The sequence below is a fragment of the Camarhynchus parvulus genome, chromosome Z (genome assembly GCF_901933205.1).
Source record: "Camarhynchus parvulus chromosome Z, STF_HiC, whole genome shotgun sequence".
NCBI lineage: Eukaryota > Metazoa > Chordata > Aves > Passeriformes > Thraupidae > Camarhynchus > Camarhynchus parvulus.
Window position 1 is genome coordinate 49,578,069 of NC_044601.1, and position 15,697 is coordinate 49,593,765.

General features: G+C 34.1%; 1 protein-coding gene across 3 annotated transcripts in view; it reads left to right on the plus strand.

Moving 5' to 3' along the window:
• ADAMTS6 (ADAM metallopeptidase with thrombospondin type 1 motif 6) overlaps positions 1 to 15,697 on the plus strand; it is a 145,859-nt gene that overhangs the window by 96,191 nt on the left and 33,971 nt on the right. For all 3 annotated transcript variants that reach the window (XM_030968773.1, XM_030968774.1, XM_030968775.1), the window contains exons 12-16: positions 350 to 457; positions 5,475 to 5,620; positions 7,765 to 7,828; positions 13,626 to 13,728; positions 14,714 to 14,847. In XM_030968773.1, the coding sequence (XP_030824633.1) occupies positions 350 to 457; positions 5,475 to 5,620; positions 7,765 to 7,828; positions 13,626 to 13,728; positions 14,714 to 14,847 (555 nt within the window). The remainder of the gene's footprint in view (positions 1 to 349; positions 458 to 5,474; positions 5,621 to 7,764; positions 7,829 to 13,625; positions 13,729 to 14,713; positions 14,848 to 15,697) is intronic.

The following is a 15,697-nucleotide window of genomic DNA, read 5'->3' on the forward strand; positions in this document are numbered from 1 at the left end:
CTACAGCTCATCTGAAGACTACTTCTATAACACTAAAATATACTAAGCCCAGTCTTAGGAAAAGTCAAGAAAAAAAGCAATTATAGAACATTACTTACATTGCAGGTGTGAAAAATATATTATTGTCTAGTTTTGATGCTTCCAGAATGGTTTTTTTGGGCAGAGTATTCTTAGGCAAAATATAGTGGCTTCAAAATTGCTGCTATCACAGCTATCTTTAGATGTTTCTCTGCAGACGACAACTTAATTGTCTCTGTTCAAAACAAATTTGTGCATACATGTGTGTATGAGGACTGGAAGAAATTTTAGGCTTTTATTCTGATCAACTTGCTTCTGCCTTCTTTCCTAGGAAGTGTGTAGAGAGCTCTGGTGCCTCAGCAAAAGTAACCGCTGTGTTACCAACAGCATCCCAGCAGCAGAAGGTACTCTTTGCCAAACAGGGAGCATTGAAAAGGGGGTGAGTACAAAAAGTTTTATTGTTTGAAGAAGCAATTTATTGTTCAAAGACTACAAGAAGAAAGAACTAGAAAATCAAAGTATTTCACAGCAATTACAACAGTTCAAACAAAAACATATTTTATCATATGTGTACATTGTAATGGAAAGTGTTCTACAGAATTTTTTCACCATTATTTTATATGTGTAATTTAATAAAATATTTATCCTTTCTGTAAAACACTAGAGCCTGGATCAAAAAACTACCCCAAAACATGTTCTATTTCTTCTGCCTATTTTTTGAGTAATTTTTGTAATTTTTAAAAAAAAACTCTTCTAGTTTAATATTTATTTGATTTTATACCACTCCTCCATTAAGAATTGTTACAGCTTTAGGCCTGCCGTGGACTTTGCAAATGTGCCACATAATCTAGAGTCTGAACTACGTAATTCTGTTAGAAGGGAAAAGAATTTTATTTTTTCAGATGTATGCCAAATCATACAAGCATATAGAAAAAAGGATGACTCCATAAAAGAATTTTATAAAAGCCTGTATTTCCCAGTGATCTTTCTATTTTGACTTTGAATTATTTTTTCATTATTCAGTTATACTTGCATAACTGTTTGGCTTTACAGACTTTGATGTAAAGTCAGATAAGCTCTTCTACCTAACAGAAAACTACAGAAAGATAGTGTTACAATAGATACATTTACCACTACAATATCTGTCTGAATATGAGAATTTTGATTTTAAAACAATCTCTGTATATCAGTAGTTTCAGACAAGAATATTAGAAGAGTGTTTCTTAGTTACAAGGCAAAACCTATACAGATCTTGAAAAGGGAGAAAAATATTTTAATTTATTTTAAAGATACGTACTGGGGAGGAAAAATGCATTCTACATACCTTTTTTCAAGATAATCCATTTTATGCAGGTTTGTACAAAGTGAAGAGAGTTTGTTACATTAAACCATTTCCAGTCTCTGTCTGAGAGTGGTTGCCTCTGTTCATGAGATTCAGTGATCCAGATTGGATTTTTTTCTGAACATCTATTCTCACTCTGACTTTTGTCATACTAGCTGAGCTGGTTTCAACAAAGATAACAGTGCATTTTGACTTGCAATCTGATGTTTAAACAACAAGAATGAAGGCTTTTGGGCAGCTGTCATGCATTTATTAATGCGTGTTGACGGCTTCATTCAGGGCCCATGACCTGCTATAGTTCTGATGGCTTTTCCATGCTGGGTTTGGAAATATTGGTAAACCATGTTAAATAAATTTATTGAACTGGTCATTTTAAAAAATAGAGTGAATAGAGTTAGCCAATAATAATAGAGGGACGTTCACAGTTTTACAAAAACTGTTACCCTATATTAGAGTAATAGAAAATGTTAGAAGTGGTGCTCTTAAATCAGCAGTCTAGGTTTATTTTGGAACCATCCTCCTTTTTGATGACAAAGAGTAATTTACCTCAATTTATGTTTTTTGAACCATGAGACCACAAGTTGAGATCCTTTTAGACACTGTTGATCTATTCACTTGTCAAGAAGTTTTAATCAGTTTGCTTTCTGCCAAACATCTTTTTCCAGCCGCCAGTGTTTTGTTCCTTTGTGAGATTTTAGAGGGAAGTGAGAGAATCCATAACATTTTACAAAGATAAACCTGTTAACCAAATTTGCCTGTTAACAGCAGAGAATTGTGTCTATAAACTGTATCCACAAAGCTTCCTGTAAATTAATAGTTCCTGGTAGCAATAAACCAGAAATCATGAGCTCTTTCCAAATATGTAATTTCCTTTCCCGAAGAGTAATGTGAAATAAACAGGTTACTATGCTGTAACACATTCTTAGTGTAGTATTATTATTATTATTATTATTATTATTATTATTATTATTATTATTATGATTATTATTATTATTATTATTATTATTATTATTATTATTATTATTATGCAGTTATGCAGTTATGCCTACAGGCCCCAACCAAGTTAAGCCCTATTTTGATGGATTCTGTGCAAATATATAATAAATTAAATTTCCAGCTCTAAATACCTATCAAGATTTCAGAGTATTAATTGTATTTGTATATTTATTCATGTATTATGTGTACCAAAAAGTCCAAACCATAATTTGATGCAATGTCTATTAATATCTTATTGACAGAATGTGTAGGGATTTCTACAATTAAAACAGCCTAACCTTCTATAATAAAACCTTCCTCCAGTTGTTTTTATAGACTTTCCAAGCTTTTAACCCTTTGGGTTGAAATTTTCTGTGGTAGATATCTGCTTAGCCAGGAAGGTTTTTACAATGTTTTCCATAAGAGTTATTCAGCTGTTGTCTGCATACAGGGAAATAGAATTGTTTCTTGCTGTTGATGGAACTGTTACATGTGTTCTCTTCTGAAGCTTTAATATATTCATGATTTGGTGAAGGGTTTTACATATCAGTGGGGTTCAAAAAGGTACACTTTTCCTAATTTGTAATAAGAATTTTAAATATGCATGAAGCTTCTCTGTGGTATTCCCAGAGATGTGGCTGTGAAGGTAAATTAACTGATAGATTTTTTAAAAATACAGTCACTAAGAAATTGTGTGTATAAAACAATAAGACAAAACTGATAGGAACACTTATGCTGTGTTTTGATTTAAAGTAATAAAAAAGGTGACCCTTTCTGTAGATCATAAAATACATCCATGCTAGGGATGGAAAAGAGGGGCAAACCATGCAAAAAATGCTAACACAGTGTTGAAAGGATAGTTTATCTAGCTACATTGTGGGATGATTTAACTTGTCTTTGGGCATTAACATAAAATAACTGTACATTATTATTGAATATTACACTTTCTTGAAAAATAATTGTTGAGTTGATGATTGAAAATTAGTAGTTAAAATTTACACTAATATTTTTCTTCCTCATACAAAATAGGAAATAAATTTTTCTCTATATTAGAGAACTTGCTGTGTGGTTTTTCTGAAATCATAGTGTTATAAATGTTAATTCTGTAAAGCAGCTAAAGCAGCTCATAAAAAGTATCTCAAACCTGCCACGTATCATATTTTATTTTCATTAGTTATTTCTCTAGGAAAAATTTCAGAGTGCTTTTTTTCACAGAGGATTTGCATATTTTATGCGTATTTGAATGCATCACTGTCACCTTTCTGCTGAAATAATGGAAAATTATTCTTTCAACATTAGAGAAGAATTAATATTTCAGATCTAAACCTTCTCTGTAGAACTGTTCTTTTAAAATAGCTGTCATGTCCCCTTCTTTCTTCATATGGTAATTACTCAATAGTCCTAACCTCATTATAGCAGATGAAGTTGCTGTCATTCTTGGAGGAAACACATTTCTGCAGTCCCATTAGAAGTAATGAAGACTTTTGTAATTTTTAATTACTATGAAAGAGATTGTATGCATCACTGGCTTCTAGTGAAAGATAAATTTTTACTAGAAAATTAAGAAGAGACAGAGAGGTGAGCATTAAATCCTCAGATTTAAGTTCAGTAGATGAGAAAACCCAGGATTTATAGAGGTTTTACAGGGGAGCATGGGAATGTGGAAGACAATGTTTGCATAACAGTGGAAATTATACACTATAGGGATTTTATATGGCTTTGGAAAAATAATGCACCTGTCTATTGTCTCTATAGTTCTAATAGTATGGAATTATGATGGTTTACCTATTCAGTTCTATATCTGTGATATTCTTATGAGTTTAAATCTGAGTAACTTGCATTTCTTAGCTTGGATCTTGATATGTTTGTAATGTATGTAGTGTAATTTAAATTAAATTAGTTGCTTACAGTTTTACTCTTCAAGAATTTTCATTTTTAGGTTTTGACTTTAGCGTATCTGTTCATGTACTTTTGTGGCATCTCTAATAGATTTTAACAAGGAGATTTTTACATTTATTAATAAAATATCTATCAATTTATCACTGTAAAGAGAAGAAAACCATATGATTTTAGGACTCTTCTAGCTCACTTGATACTCCATCCTTATTGTGTCATGAGAGGCATTGCAAAACACTGTGGTGATGAGGAGCGGACATAGAAGTTGTCTTTTTTTTTGGAAATGATCAATACTACAGAAATTTGAGGGAGTTTAAAAACAGCACTTGCTCAACTTTTCAAAGGGAAATGTGCAGATTCAGGTCATGGTAGACCTGAGTCCATGCTCGGCCCTGTCACCTAAGCCTGCGGTAGTAGGAAAGGGTATCTAATTGAGCTGCTTCAAATTCACAGTGATATGGTAGACACCAGAATGTGATCAAAATATGGGCTCCAGGATTATTTCTGAATGGTTTAGAAAAGGTCTCTGATGAACTAAATTATAAACTTGTTTTAATAGTTAATAATTTGGGTGGATTTTGTCTGTCATTTTGTATTTCTTATTTAAGTAATAATATTGCAAAGTTTAAACGTTTGCTTGAATGAAGTACACATGTCCATTCTGCCCCAAACAAGTGGCCAGTCACTATTATAAAATGATTTTCTGTACCATGTCTAATGCTTCAGCACTATTTTTATTATGTCTGTAGTGTTAGTGAATGAAATACTGAGAAAAATTCTTCCTTCATTGTAATGCCCTCCAGATTTTCTTTTATAAAAATAAATACTTTCTTAAAAATGTTATCAGGGGAAGTTTTCATTTTCTGTAATGAAGCCTCTACATAAATCTTCAGTAGTGGGTCTTTTACCAAACCAGGCTTGGAAATTAATCTTAGTGTTTAAAAGAATGTAAGCAACTTGTAGTTCCTTGATTGTGAAACATTAAGGAGGCTGATGAAATAAAAAATACTTCTGGTGTGTGTTAGGGACCTATAATTCAGGACTGAGTGGAGACATTTAACAAATCACACACACCCTCACCAATGTCTAAACATGGCTAGAAAAAGTAAAATACTATTCTTGTTATCTATACAGGGAATGCTAATGCCTATAATTGGTCATTGTCTGACCCTTATATTTTTCTGTCCTGATAACTCTGTCAGCCTCCAAGCTAATTTTATGGTTCTTTTGTGAAATCTTTCAGTGGTGTTATCAGGGAGAGTGTGTACCTTTTGGCACTTGGCCCCAGAGCATAGATGGGGATTGGGGTCCATGGTCAATATGGGGAGAGTGCAGCAGGACCTGCGGGGGAGGAGTCTCCTCATCTATAAGACACTGTGACAGTCCAGCGTAAGTAGCTAAAGTAAGCCGGAGCCAACAAAAAGACACATATAGAAATTATTCAAAACTGTGGTTTCACTTGTTATCTGTAAAAATGTTTTGCTAGTTTGCCAACATTTGTCTTCAAAATAGCAGACAGAAATGCTTAAACAGGAGTTCACTAGACATGCTTCTAACATTTTGAATGTATGTTATGTACTGTAAAGATAGCTGGATTTATATTTAGCAGTAACCAGAATGGTTTTCTTTATGCGATGTGTTGTTCATCAAAATATATTTAAATCATGCCTTAGAGAGGTTTCTTTCATAGGGCATATTTCCTTTAATGTTTGTCTCAGATATAAAATAACAATTACCAGTTACTTATTAATAAAATAAACCCCAAACCCAACACAGTATTTCCAAGGTTTTCAATATAACTGCTTACATACAAACCACAGGCAATAATATTATATTGCATACAGTGTATTTATGTGCTGCCTTGTCCCACATTTCACATGTGACTTCCTACTTACTCTTAAAACAATTCAACATCTTTTTTCCCTGCCAGTACTCTCTATTGGTGTATTTGCCCTCTCTGAAGAGGGGACAGCTTCTCCACTGCAGCTTGATCTGTTGTATATATCTGTACTTGTCTTACAATCTGTCTGTTTTCCAATGTCCTGAGCACTGTTCCAGAGAAGTTCTGTCAGGTCAGAGCTCCTCTCTCTGTCATTATCTCTTCTCAAATGAGGAATGCTTATTTCTATTGCTGGTCCTTGCTGAATGAATTGCTGCTCTTTTCTGTTTTGGCTTTTATCTGTTCTGATTACCTCACCACAGCTATAGGCCTTCACAGGATAGTTCTATTACTCCATGTTCTCTTCTTGTCGTTTCTCATAATCACTATCTCCTTTGCCACTACTGGTTTTTAAGACCACTTCTTCTGAAAGTAATTTTTTTTCTTTCATGAAAATTCATTCTCTCTCTTTTGTTACTCCTTTTCTTGTCTTCTGCTCTCTGTTCACTTGGATTATTTGTTTCTTATATCTGTGTTTTCCAAGCCAGGCCGTCCATCAGCTTTCCACGGCACTCTGCAAGCCAGTGACCATAAGGTCATATGACTTTTACTTAAGGTGGTCTGTTTGTCCTCTATTTTAGCAATAACTACCTAATCTGGACAATATCACTACTTACTCAATGGATACAAAAGCAGAAATTATCTGTATGCATCAATAACACAGTCAGACTGTGTTAGTGAGAGAATGAGAAATTAATTTTTTTTCCAAAGAAGTGTTTAAAAAGCCTAGTGAAATGTTTGTTTGGGGCATGAATAATATCCTAAGATTTTTTTCCAACTTCTGTCACCATATATTTGGGTTGGCATGATGAAAATTATTAAATTTTCAGTGTTTAACAGGTAGATGCATTTGGGAGAGGGTATGTCTACAATAGGAAAAAAACCAACCCTGTTGATTAAGGATAACATTTCCTGGTTAAATACTGTAATATGAAAAATAGTATTGATTTGATTTTATAGTTAATTTTTAATTGTAAATATTTAAATTTTTTATTATGAAAGCCTGACAAAGTATTTTTTTTTCTTTTTGCTATTGAGTTGCAAGCCAAAGAGCTGATGTCTGATTAACCTTCCATATAAGTCTAAGTTAGTTCAATATTTGACCTGTATGGAAGATAGATAATGTTCTTGAGCAGTTTGGGAATTTACCACTCAATTACCTGAACTACTAGAAATCTGGAGTAATCAGATTTAATACTGATCAACTCAAATCAGATTCAAATTTCTGGACTAGAATATACAGTCTTTACTGGTTCCGAATACAAAACCAGTCTTTGTTGGTTTTCAAGTAAGATGAGATAATTGAAAAAAAAAGTATCATATAGGTTGTTTACACATTTCTCATTTTAATTTTATAAACCAAGTAAATAATTAAAACCAACAGTTTTTTTTTTTTTATTATGTTCAAAATGCAATTAAACTTTACTGTTTGGAACTTATGCAAACTACATTAATATTATGAGTAATGATTTTTCAAGTACCAAGTAATGTTTTGTGTCTGCTCCAATGCATGTCAAGTAAGAACGCATTAGTATATCTCATGCAGTTGTATTTGTTCTAGGGCATATCCTAACATATAAACATGTTTTTCCAGGCCTTCAGGTGGAGGTAAATATTGTCTTGGAGAAAGGAAGCGTTATCGCTCCTGTAATACTGATGTAAGTAATTTTTATTCTACTGTGATCGACTTTACTGGTTTATGATTTACCAGCAATGGATGCATTTTTTCTCCAGTTCAGAAAGTGTATGGATTCTGTGTTTAATTAGCAAATAGTCCTGTAAGGCACATCGATATTGCAGGCACCCTGTGTGTTCTGGTAAGTGTTAGGATCCTGTCTTGATGTGGTGTCTAGCTACTGCCTTTGCATTAAGACCTGGAGCGAGTTCCACTTGAGCTTCCACAGTAAATGTGAACAAGGGTAATTCAATAAAGCATATGTGAAATTTACTAAATATTGACTGACAGATTTCAGTAAGCAGTCATGTGGTTGCCAAATTTGAAAGCCAATTTCCTATCAGCCATAAGAATTAGAAAGATACCTGATAAAACTCAATATTTTCATCTGTGAACTACAATTACAAAAATATTTCCTGTTTATGAAATATTCCAATTACAAAAAGACTACCTGAGGGAAAGTAAAGAGTAAATTAATTACTGAGTGTCATCTGATAAACCAGATCCATTCAAATTGAAATTGTAACAAGACAGACAAATGCAAAGATACACATCTACAGAAAAAAAATAACACAGTCAAGGTTCCAGAATGGTTTTGGAGGTTGGATAACTGGAAAAGTTTTACAGCTCCTACTGGACAGCATCTAAACTTCATTTTTTCTGGCTATACCGTGGCCACTTCTTGGCTATGTGAAGAGGGCAGCTGTGATAAAAAGTAAGAAAGTAATTTTTAATTAGGAAATTTTTAATACTGCCTAATAATGAGAATTACCTCCATAGAGAAATTTGCAGCAAAAAAATTAATAATTATCATAAATGCAATTTTTTTCAAAGAATTATTATATAAACTATTATTTTTTTCTGAATATATTGAAAGATAAGTAGGTGAAATAATGTCTCTAGGTTTAGATTATTTCAGTGTTACAAACTTCCTTGGTTTAAGATGAAAATTAGTATGAATTTAAAGGTAAAGTAGTAGGAGGATTTTTTTATATTTGCAGTGCTACTGACCTGTAATTTGACTTGGAAACTTATTAGTGAAATTCTTTATAATGTGTATTTTTTTCCTGGTTTAAATTTTAAGTTACTTGAATTTATAATTTGCGTTCATAATTTGACCTTATACATTTATACTGTGTCCTGCCCCTTCAGGGTCCCTGTCCAATGAGCTCAGCTCTAAAATGGAACTGCTGGATCATTCTGGTAATAGAGTAACTAGCAAATACCTGGTGGCAAAACAGCAGGTTTTGCACAGAGGGTGTAAGAGGACTGTGTAACACATTAGCACTGAATTTTACAAAGGTATAAAAAGTGTAAGAGAGCTTAAAAGTGAGTTCATGGACGATACTTTAACTTGTGGCAGTTGATGTGGTACAGATGCACGTGAGTTACAGCAATCTTTAGAAACACAGCTTTTGGAAACTCACAAGGTAAACCGATGGAAAAGTTATCCCTTGCCTGTCAAAAGTGTATAATTTATTTCCTAAAAACTTGTTATAAGCCAAAATAATTCTCAATAAACCATTCTTAACTGATGGTTAGGCACCTGACCTGTTTTGAAATACCTCCAGTCCAGGAAATAACATTAGGAATTTTTAATACCCTTATAGTCAGTACAATTTTCATAAAATATTATGTATGTTTTTCAATCCTTTAAGATGCCTACTTACCCCCTAACCCCAATAAGAAGATAACTGGTATTATTCCCTAGATTGGAACCTTTCCTTTGTTTGCAGCTTACTGTCATGTCTGCTCTTAGTTTTCTTTACACCAGACCATCTCTGTGTTGGTAACCACTGAGATCCCAGTAGCACACACCTTGAAACATGGTGCACAAATCCCTGCACTAGCTGAGGCCTGTTGGAAATAACTCAATAATTTCAAACTTAGTTTGTCACCTTAATGATGGAATTCTGTTCATTCATTTTAGTATTTTGTTAATTTTTCTTACGGCAGTGACAATGTTCATTTAGTCTAAGTGGATTCATTGTGCCCAAAACTCTTTCTTAAAAGTGCTCTTTAGGATGTCACTCTTCAGCTGTGCTTTCACAGCCACTTGTTCATACCTGAGTGTAGCAATTTGCATCCATTTAAAACACTGCAACAATCTATTGAAATATTTGAAAATGACAGCACTTTGTTCTGAGGTACTGGTTTCCTACCTATTCTCATATTTCAATCAGTAATTTCGACAAGGTATTGGAAAGGGAACTTTTAATTTCATTGCCTAGGTCTGAAAAACAACTGATTGCAAACTCAAGCCAGGCAGTTTGAAAATGCCATTCTTACAGTTTGTGATGCAATTTTTAACATGTTTTTTGGTATGGTTTTCCAGTGTGTGAATATCTTGATACTTACAGAAGTCTAAATCTACATTCTTAATGGTTTTGACAATTCTAGTCCATTTCTTTCATATAAATATTTAGGATTCTACATCACTAAGAGTCAGAGACACTAGTAGACACTAGTGAGACACTTGTTTCAAGATTTATGTTAGTCCTTAGTGCTTGATAGTTAGTCCTTGATAGTTTTAATGGAATAGTTTGTTGATTAATGTAAGTGAGCATGGAAGAGCATGGAAATCTGTTATTGTTTTAATGAGTAATGTGCTGTTTGTACATTTTTTCTGTTGAAGTTTCTTTTGCAGCATCAACATTCATTGCCCATATGTAACTTTCAACATAGCCCTGCCTAAAGTGCCTACAATTCTATTTTGTGGCTTACCTTGTGGTAATCTTTTTGCATTTCTATGCCTAGGATTTTCATAGAGTCTTAGGTTGGAAGGGACCTCAAGGATTATCTGGTCCAACATTTCTCTGCAGAAATATGCTCTGGACAAGATGGCCCAGTACCCTGTCCAGCCAAAACTTAAAAGTATCCACTGGTTGGGAAATTACCACTGTTCTGAGGATATTATTCCAATGGCCAGTTGTTCTTATTGAGAAAAGTTTCTATTCTGTGTTCAATCGGAATCTGCCCAGGAATTACTTGTACTCATTACATCTCCTCTATGCAATGGCTCCTTGTAAAAGAGGGAATATCCATCTTCTCTGTAGCCACCCTACAAATACTATAACATGGTGATAAGGCCTCCCTCAAGCCTTCCTTTCTCAGGGCTGAACAAACCCAGTTCCCTGAGCCATTCCTCACATGCCAGGCTTCCCAACCCTGTGATTGCCTTTGTGGCCCTCCTCTGGACCTCTCCAGCCTGTCCACATCCATGTTGTGCACCAGGAGCCAAAACTGGACCCCGAATTGCAGGTGTGGCCTGACAAGCACTGTGTGGGGTGGGATAAGGACTTCATCTCTGCTGGTGAGGCCCTTGTTGGAGCCACCCAGGATCTGCTCCCTTTCTGTGCTGCAGGAACACACTGGGCACTCAGATGGAGCCGAGTCCACCAGGAACACCAGGCTCCTTCCCACAGAGCTGCTCCCAAGCTGGGTAGATCCCTGGCTGTGCTGCACTCCTGGACTAAGGTTTTGCTTTTCCAGGTGCAAAACCTTACACTTGTCCTCACTGAACTTCACGATGTTCTCATCAGCCCACTGTTCCATCTTATCCAGGTCTTTCTGCAGGTGGCTCTCCCTTCACAAGCATCTGCTTCCTTGACCAGTATATTATTATTGGAAAACTGCACCAGGCTACACTTAATCCCATCTTCTAGATCACTCTGAAAAAGAAACAGTGCTGAGCCCAGTATCAGTCCCTGGGAACACCCCTTGTTCCAGGCTGTCAGTTTGAGGAGAAGTGATTGACCGCTGCCCTGGGTCAGCCAGGTCCCCACCCACCCTAGGGACCCCTTGTCTAGGCCATAACACAACAGCTGCAGAAGGAGGCTGTGGGAAGCAGTACTGAGAGCCTCGAAGAAATCCAGGCAAGCAGCGTCCACCACTCACCCAACAGCAATTAAAGTTACTGTGTCGTAGAAGGCAACCAGGATTGTCAAGCACAGTTTTGAATGTATTTCCTGAGATCATAGCCTTGAGTTTTACCTCCTGTCAGATATTGGTGAGATACTAAAAAAGGATAGGAAAATTAGGCAACAAGACTATATCTCAAAGACCAGGTAGCAAGAATATTTTTTAGAGTATAAAAAAGAAGATCTTGATCCTTCTTTACTCATCTTCATATTTTATTATTTTGTTGTAGTATAACTATTTAGATAAGGGGTTTAATTATTTAACTTGTAAGGAGAATTTGTTGCAATTAAAATACCAGTTGTGTAGATTAGGAGCTGAGCAAATGGGACTGAAGGAGTGTGAAGTGACCAGTACCCGAGAGATTCAGGCTCTAGCTTTGAGGGATGTCAAGACTGATTCTTCCACTGCTTAGAGGATGTGATGCAAAGAGGCAAATTTAGTTTAGGTTACTATTAAAAGACCCCAAAATTAATTTTTTAAAAATGTGTGTGGTTATTTTGAATTCTTATTGTTATTATCCAAAGGATTCTTGAATAAAAGTATAATATATAGTTTTAAATAAATAAATAATATAAACTTTTATATAGTATAAAAAGTAATAAAACACTACTCTGTTCTTACCAGCTAATGCATTGTATTTTAAATTGTATTTTTAATTAGAAGGGGCTAATAGAGTAATACAGAAAATTAAAAATATAAATACTGTCTAATGTTCACTTTTAAATTTATATTGCATCAGAATAGCAGAAAAAAAATTAAAGCTCCTGAATCATATGGCAATGGGCTGGCTATCATGAGATCTTGATTAATGTAAAAAGAGGATCATAACTGTTATGTTTATATTTACATTGTGTGATAAATTTTTAGCATCCATGTTAATGGAGTCCCTTTCACTTGAATGCATTTCAGATTCCTGGGAAGAGCTAACTGGCTTAGGTATACATGAAGACAATTAAAAAGCCATAAAATGGATTCTTCTTTTGCTCATAAAGCAGTAATGTTTATTAACACCTCTGATGTCTGTCAAAAAAATCCTTTTGTCTATCACTCTAAACAGGATTTTAATCTGTGTTTTAAATACTTTCTGATGAAGGTTTCAATTTCAGCAGGTACTTAAACATTGATAACAATGTTTAATGAGATGAGGGTATATTCAAGATAACTTTGAATCTGCTGATGAAAAATGTTATAAATAGAAAATAATTCTATTTCTCCTGTAATTCTTTCCAAGATAAATTTTACTTAAATCTACCCTCATTCCAAGAAAAAAAGTTACTTCATGGTTTTGTAATTGCTAATGCAAAGCAATGAAAATTTAAATGAAAATTTTTATTTCTTGATGCGCAGAGGCTGGTAATCAGAGTCAGACATACTATCTATTCTCTTTCTCAGTCTTAAAAAAGTACTTTTGTCAAGGCTACAAGTAAGCAGGAGTGATATAGTTCTGTTTTTTTTTTTCCTTGAGGTCTTAATAATGTGTCTCAGTACAGCCGCTTAGTACAGTATAATTGAACCTACAGCTCCAACCAATTTTTTTCCCAGTTGTTTTAAATGTGTTTATAAGAAGGTAGCTGATGGATTGATTACGACACGTAGTTTGACAAGATCCTGATTTTCCAGTTTTATGGAATCTGTTATGCAACCCTTACCTTCCTTTAAATTACTTCAGCTATTTCATGCCAGCCTAGGATTGCAAATGGACACTTCAACTGTAAAGTAATAAATCAAATTTCAGAGTCAGAGCCACAAGACAAAACCTTCTAATCACTTGCATGATTGTGTTTGCAGTATAAGCTTCTAAGCATTTCCTTTCATGTTTATATTTGGAATAAATTAACTATTTTGTGTTATTTTTTTAGCCATGTCCTTCAGGGGCTCGTGATTTTAGAGAGAAGCAATGTGCAGATTTTGACAATATGCCTTTCCGGGGAAAGTATTATAACTGGAAACCCTACACTGGAGGTAATGGTTAGCATTGCAAAACCATTATCATATGTGAAGATTTTGAAATTATATAAATGTTTTATAGAGGGTAATGTTTGTAAATATTATGTTTTGACAAAAATAGCATGAGCTGAGATTTTTAAGCTTGTACTTTTGTCCGTTGCTGCAAGTGTTAGTGAAGAGCAAAATTTCTTTATTCTAGTAAATTTTTGTTTTGGTCTGAGGGTGAGTCACCATCGTTGTAGAGACTCCACTTTAAAAATATGGAGGTACCTACACCTGTACTAGGATTAGATATTCCATAGGTGATCTGCAAGTGCCTCTTATGCTACAGTGATGAATTTAGTATTAAGTAATCTCACAATAAGTTTGCCTTTACTAAAGTCAGGAATATTTTAGGAAAATGAGAAAGAAGTAAAAGCATTTGTAGGAGTCTCTAAAGACTACTTCAATAATTGCATTATTTATAATATCATAGTTTAATATTTTTTCCTATTCTAAAGCTGGAGGGTATAACTTGTGGTTTTTATATTTTATTGACTTGAATAAAATGATTTACCAGTGATTTTTAGCTTAACAGCCTGAATGGTTTTACAAACAGGTCTTTAGATTAAAAGCCTAAGAAAGGTTGTCATGATCATGTGGTGTGAGCTGTAGTGTATTCTGTTTCTATTCTTCCTTTTGAAATAGTGAAGTGGTATCCTTGTTTTAAATTGTTTAATAACCATTAGGATTGTACTAGCATAATGGCATCATTATGGACCCAGCCAACCTTGTCATATCTTACTGTGTGAAATAACATACGACTCCTTTTTGCAAAAGAGAAGAGTCAAGTAGAGAAATCATTAAAGGGTAGTTAAATAAAGTGTATATCTTGTATGTGTCAGGTATGAGATAAGATTGTAAATTACAGATCTGTTTATGTATAATATTTTCAACTAAACCTTAAATTTGTAAGCTTTCTGTTAATTTTTTCCCCCTTTCATTTGATTTTGTTGTCCAGGTGGGGTTAAACCATGTGCATTAAACTGCTTGGCTGAAGGGTATAATTTTTACACTGAACGTGCTCCTGCAGTAATAGATGGGACTCAGTGCAATGCTGATTCACTGGATATCTGTATCAATGGAGAATGCAAGGTTACAAACATTTTATAAAGTACTTATGGATTTCTTTGTTGTGTCTGCTGTTACCTATATTTAATTACTGTACTTGTATGTTACATGAAGGGGAGTGCTGACAGGTCAAGTTGTTAATAAAAATGTAAGATTGAGACAGAAAGTTTAAAAAGGTATTGCATAAAATAGACAAATAATTTGAATTTCAGTAATTTCTCAGAGACATTAGTAGAATCTGCCATTTTCTCTTTTTTCTTGCTTTATGGTTTCTGTTGAAGAGTTGATGGAAATGGCAACAGGAGGTGAACAGGCTCCTTGCACTCTTCCAAGACCTGTTCCATCATTTCGGTTAGAACATTACTCTGGCTGAAAAACACTAAATGTGAATAAATTAATCTGTTTAACTAGTTCATGCTGTTGCAAAAAAGTCATGCTGTTAATATAATTGGAAAAGAAAGTCATCACTATTGCTGTATGGTTCTAGGAAAAAATATATAATGATGTAAGCATTTGCCTTTTACTAAAAATCTGATTATCTTGTAAGATTCCTATAGAACTGCATTATAAGAATTTAAATAGGATTGGGGTTCTGTGCCATATTTTTTGGTTATTAACATTCCATTTCTTCCTCAGTTTAGCAAAGCATTTAGTTATGTACTTAGGTTTAGATATTTTAATAGTACTGTTGACTCTAAAAATGATTTGATTTCAACAAAACCACTGACATAACTAAAGCTTAACTTAATGCTTAAGTGCTTTGCTAAATGGAGGGCTGAACATGTATGTTTATTTATTATCTCACTAATGACATAGTGAGATCAAAAGTTTTACCATGTTTTAGTAAACCAGTACAAAGAATCTCAAGTTGAGA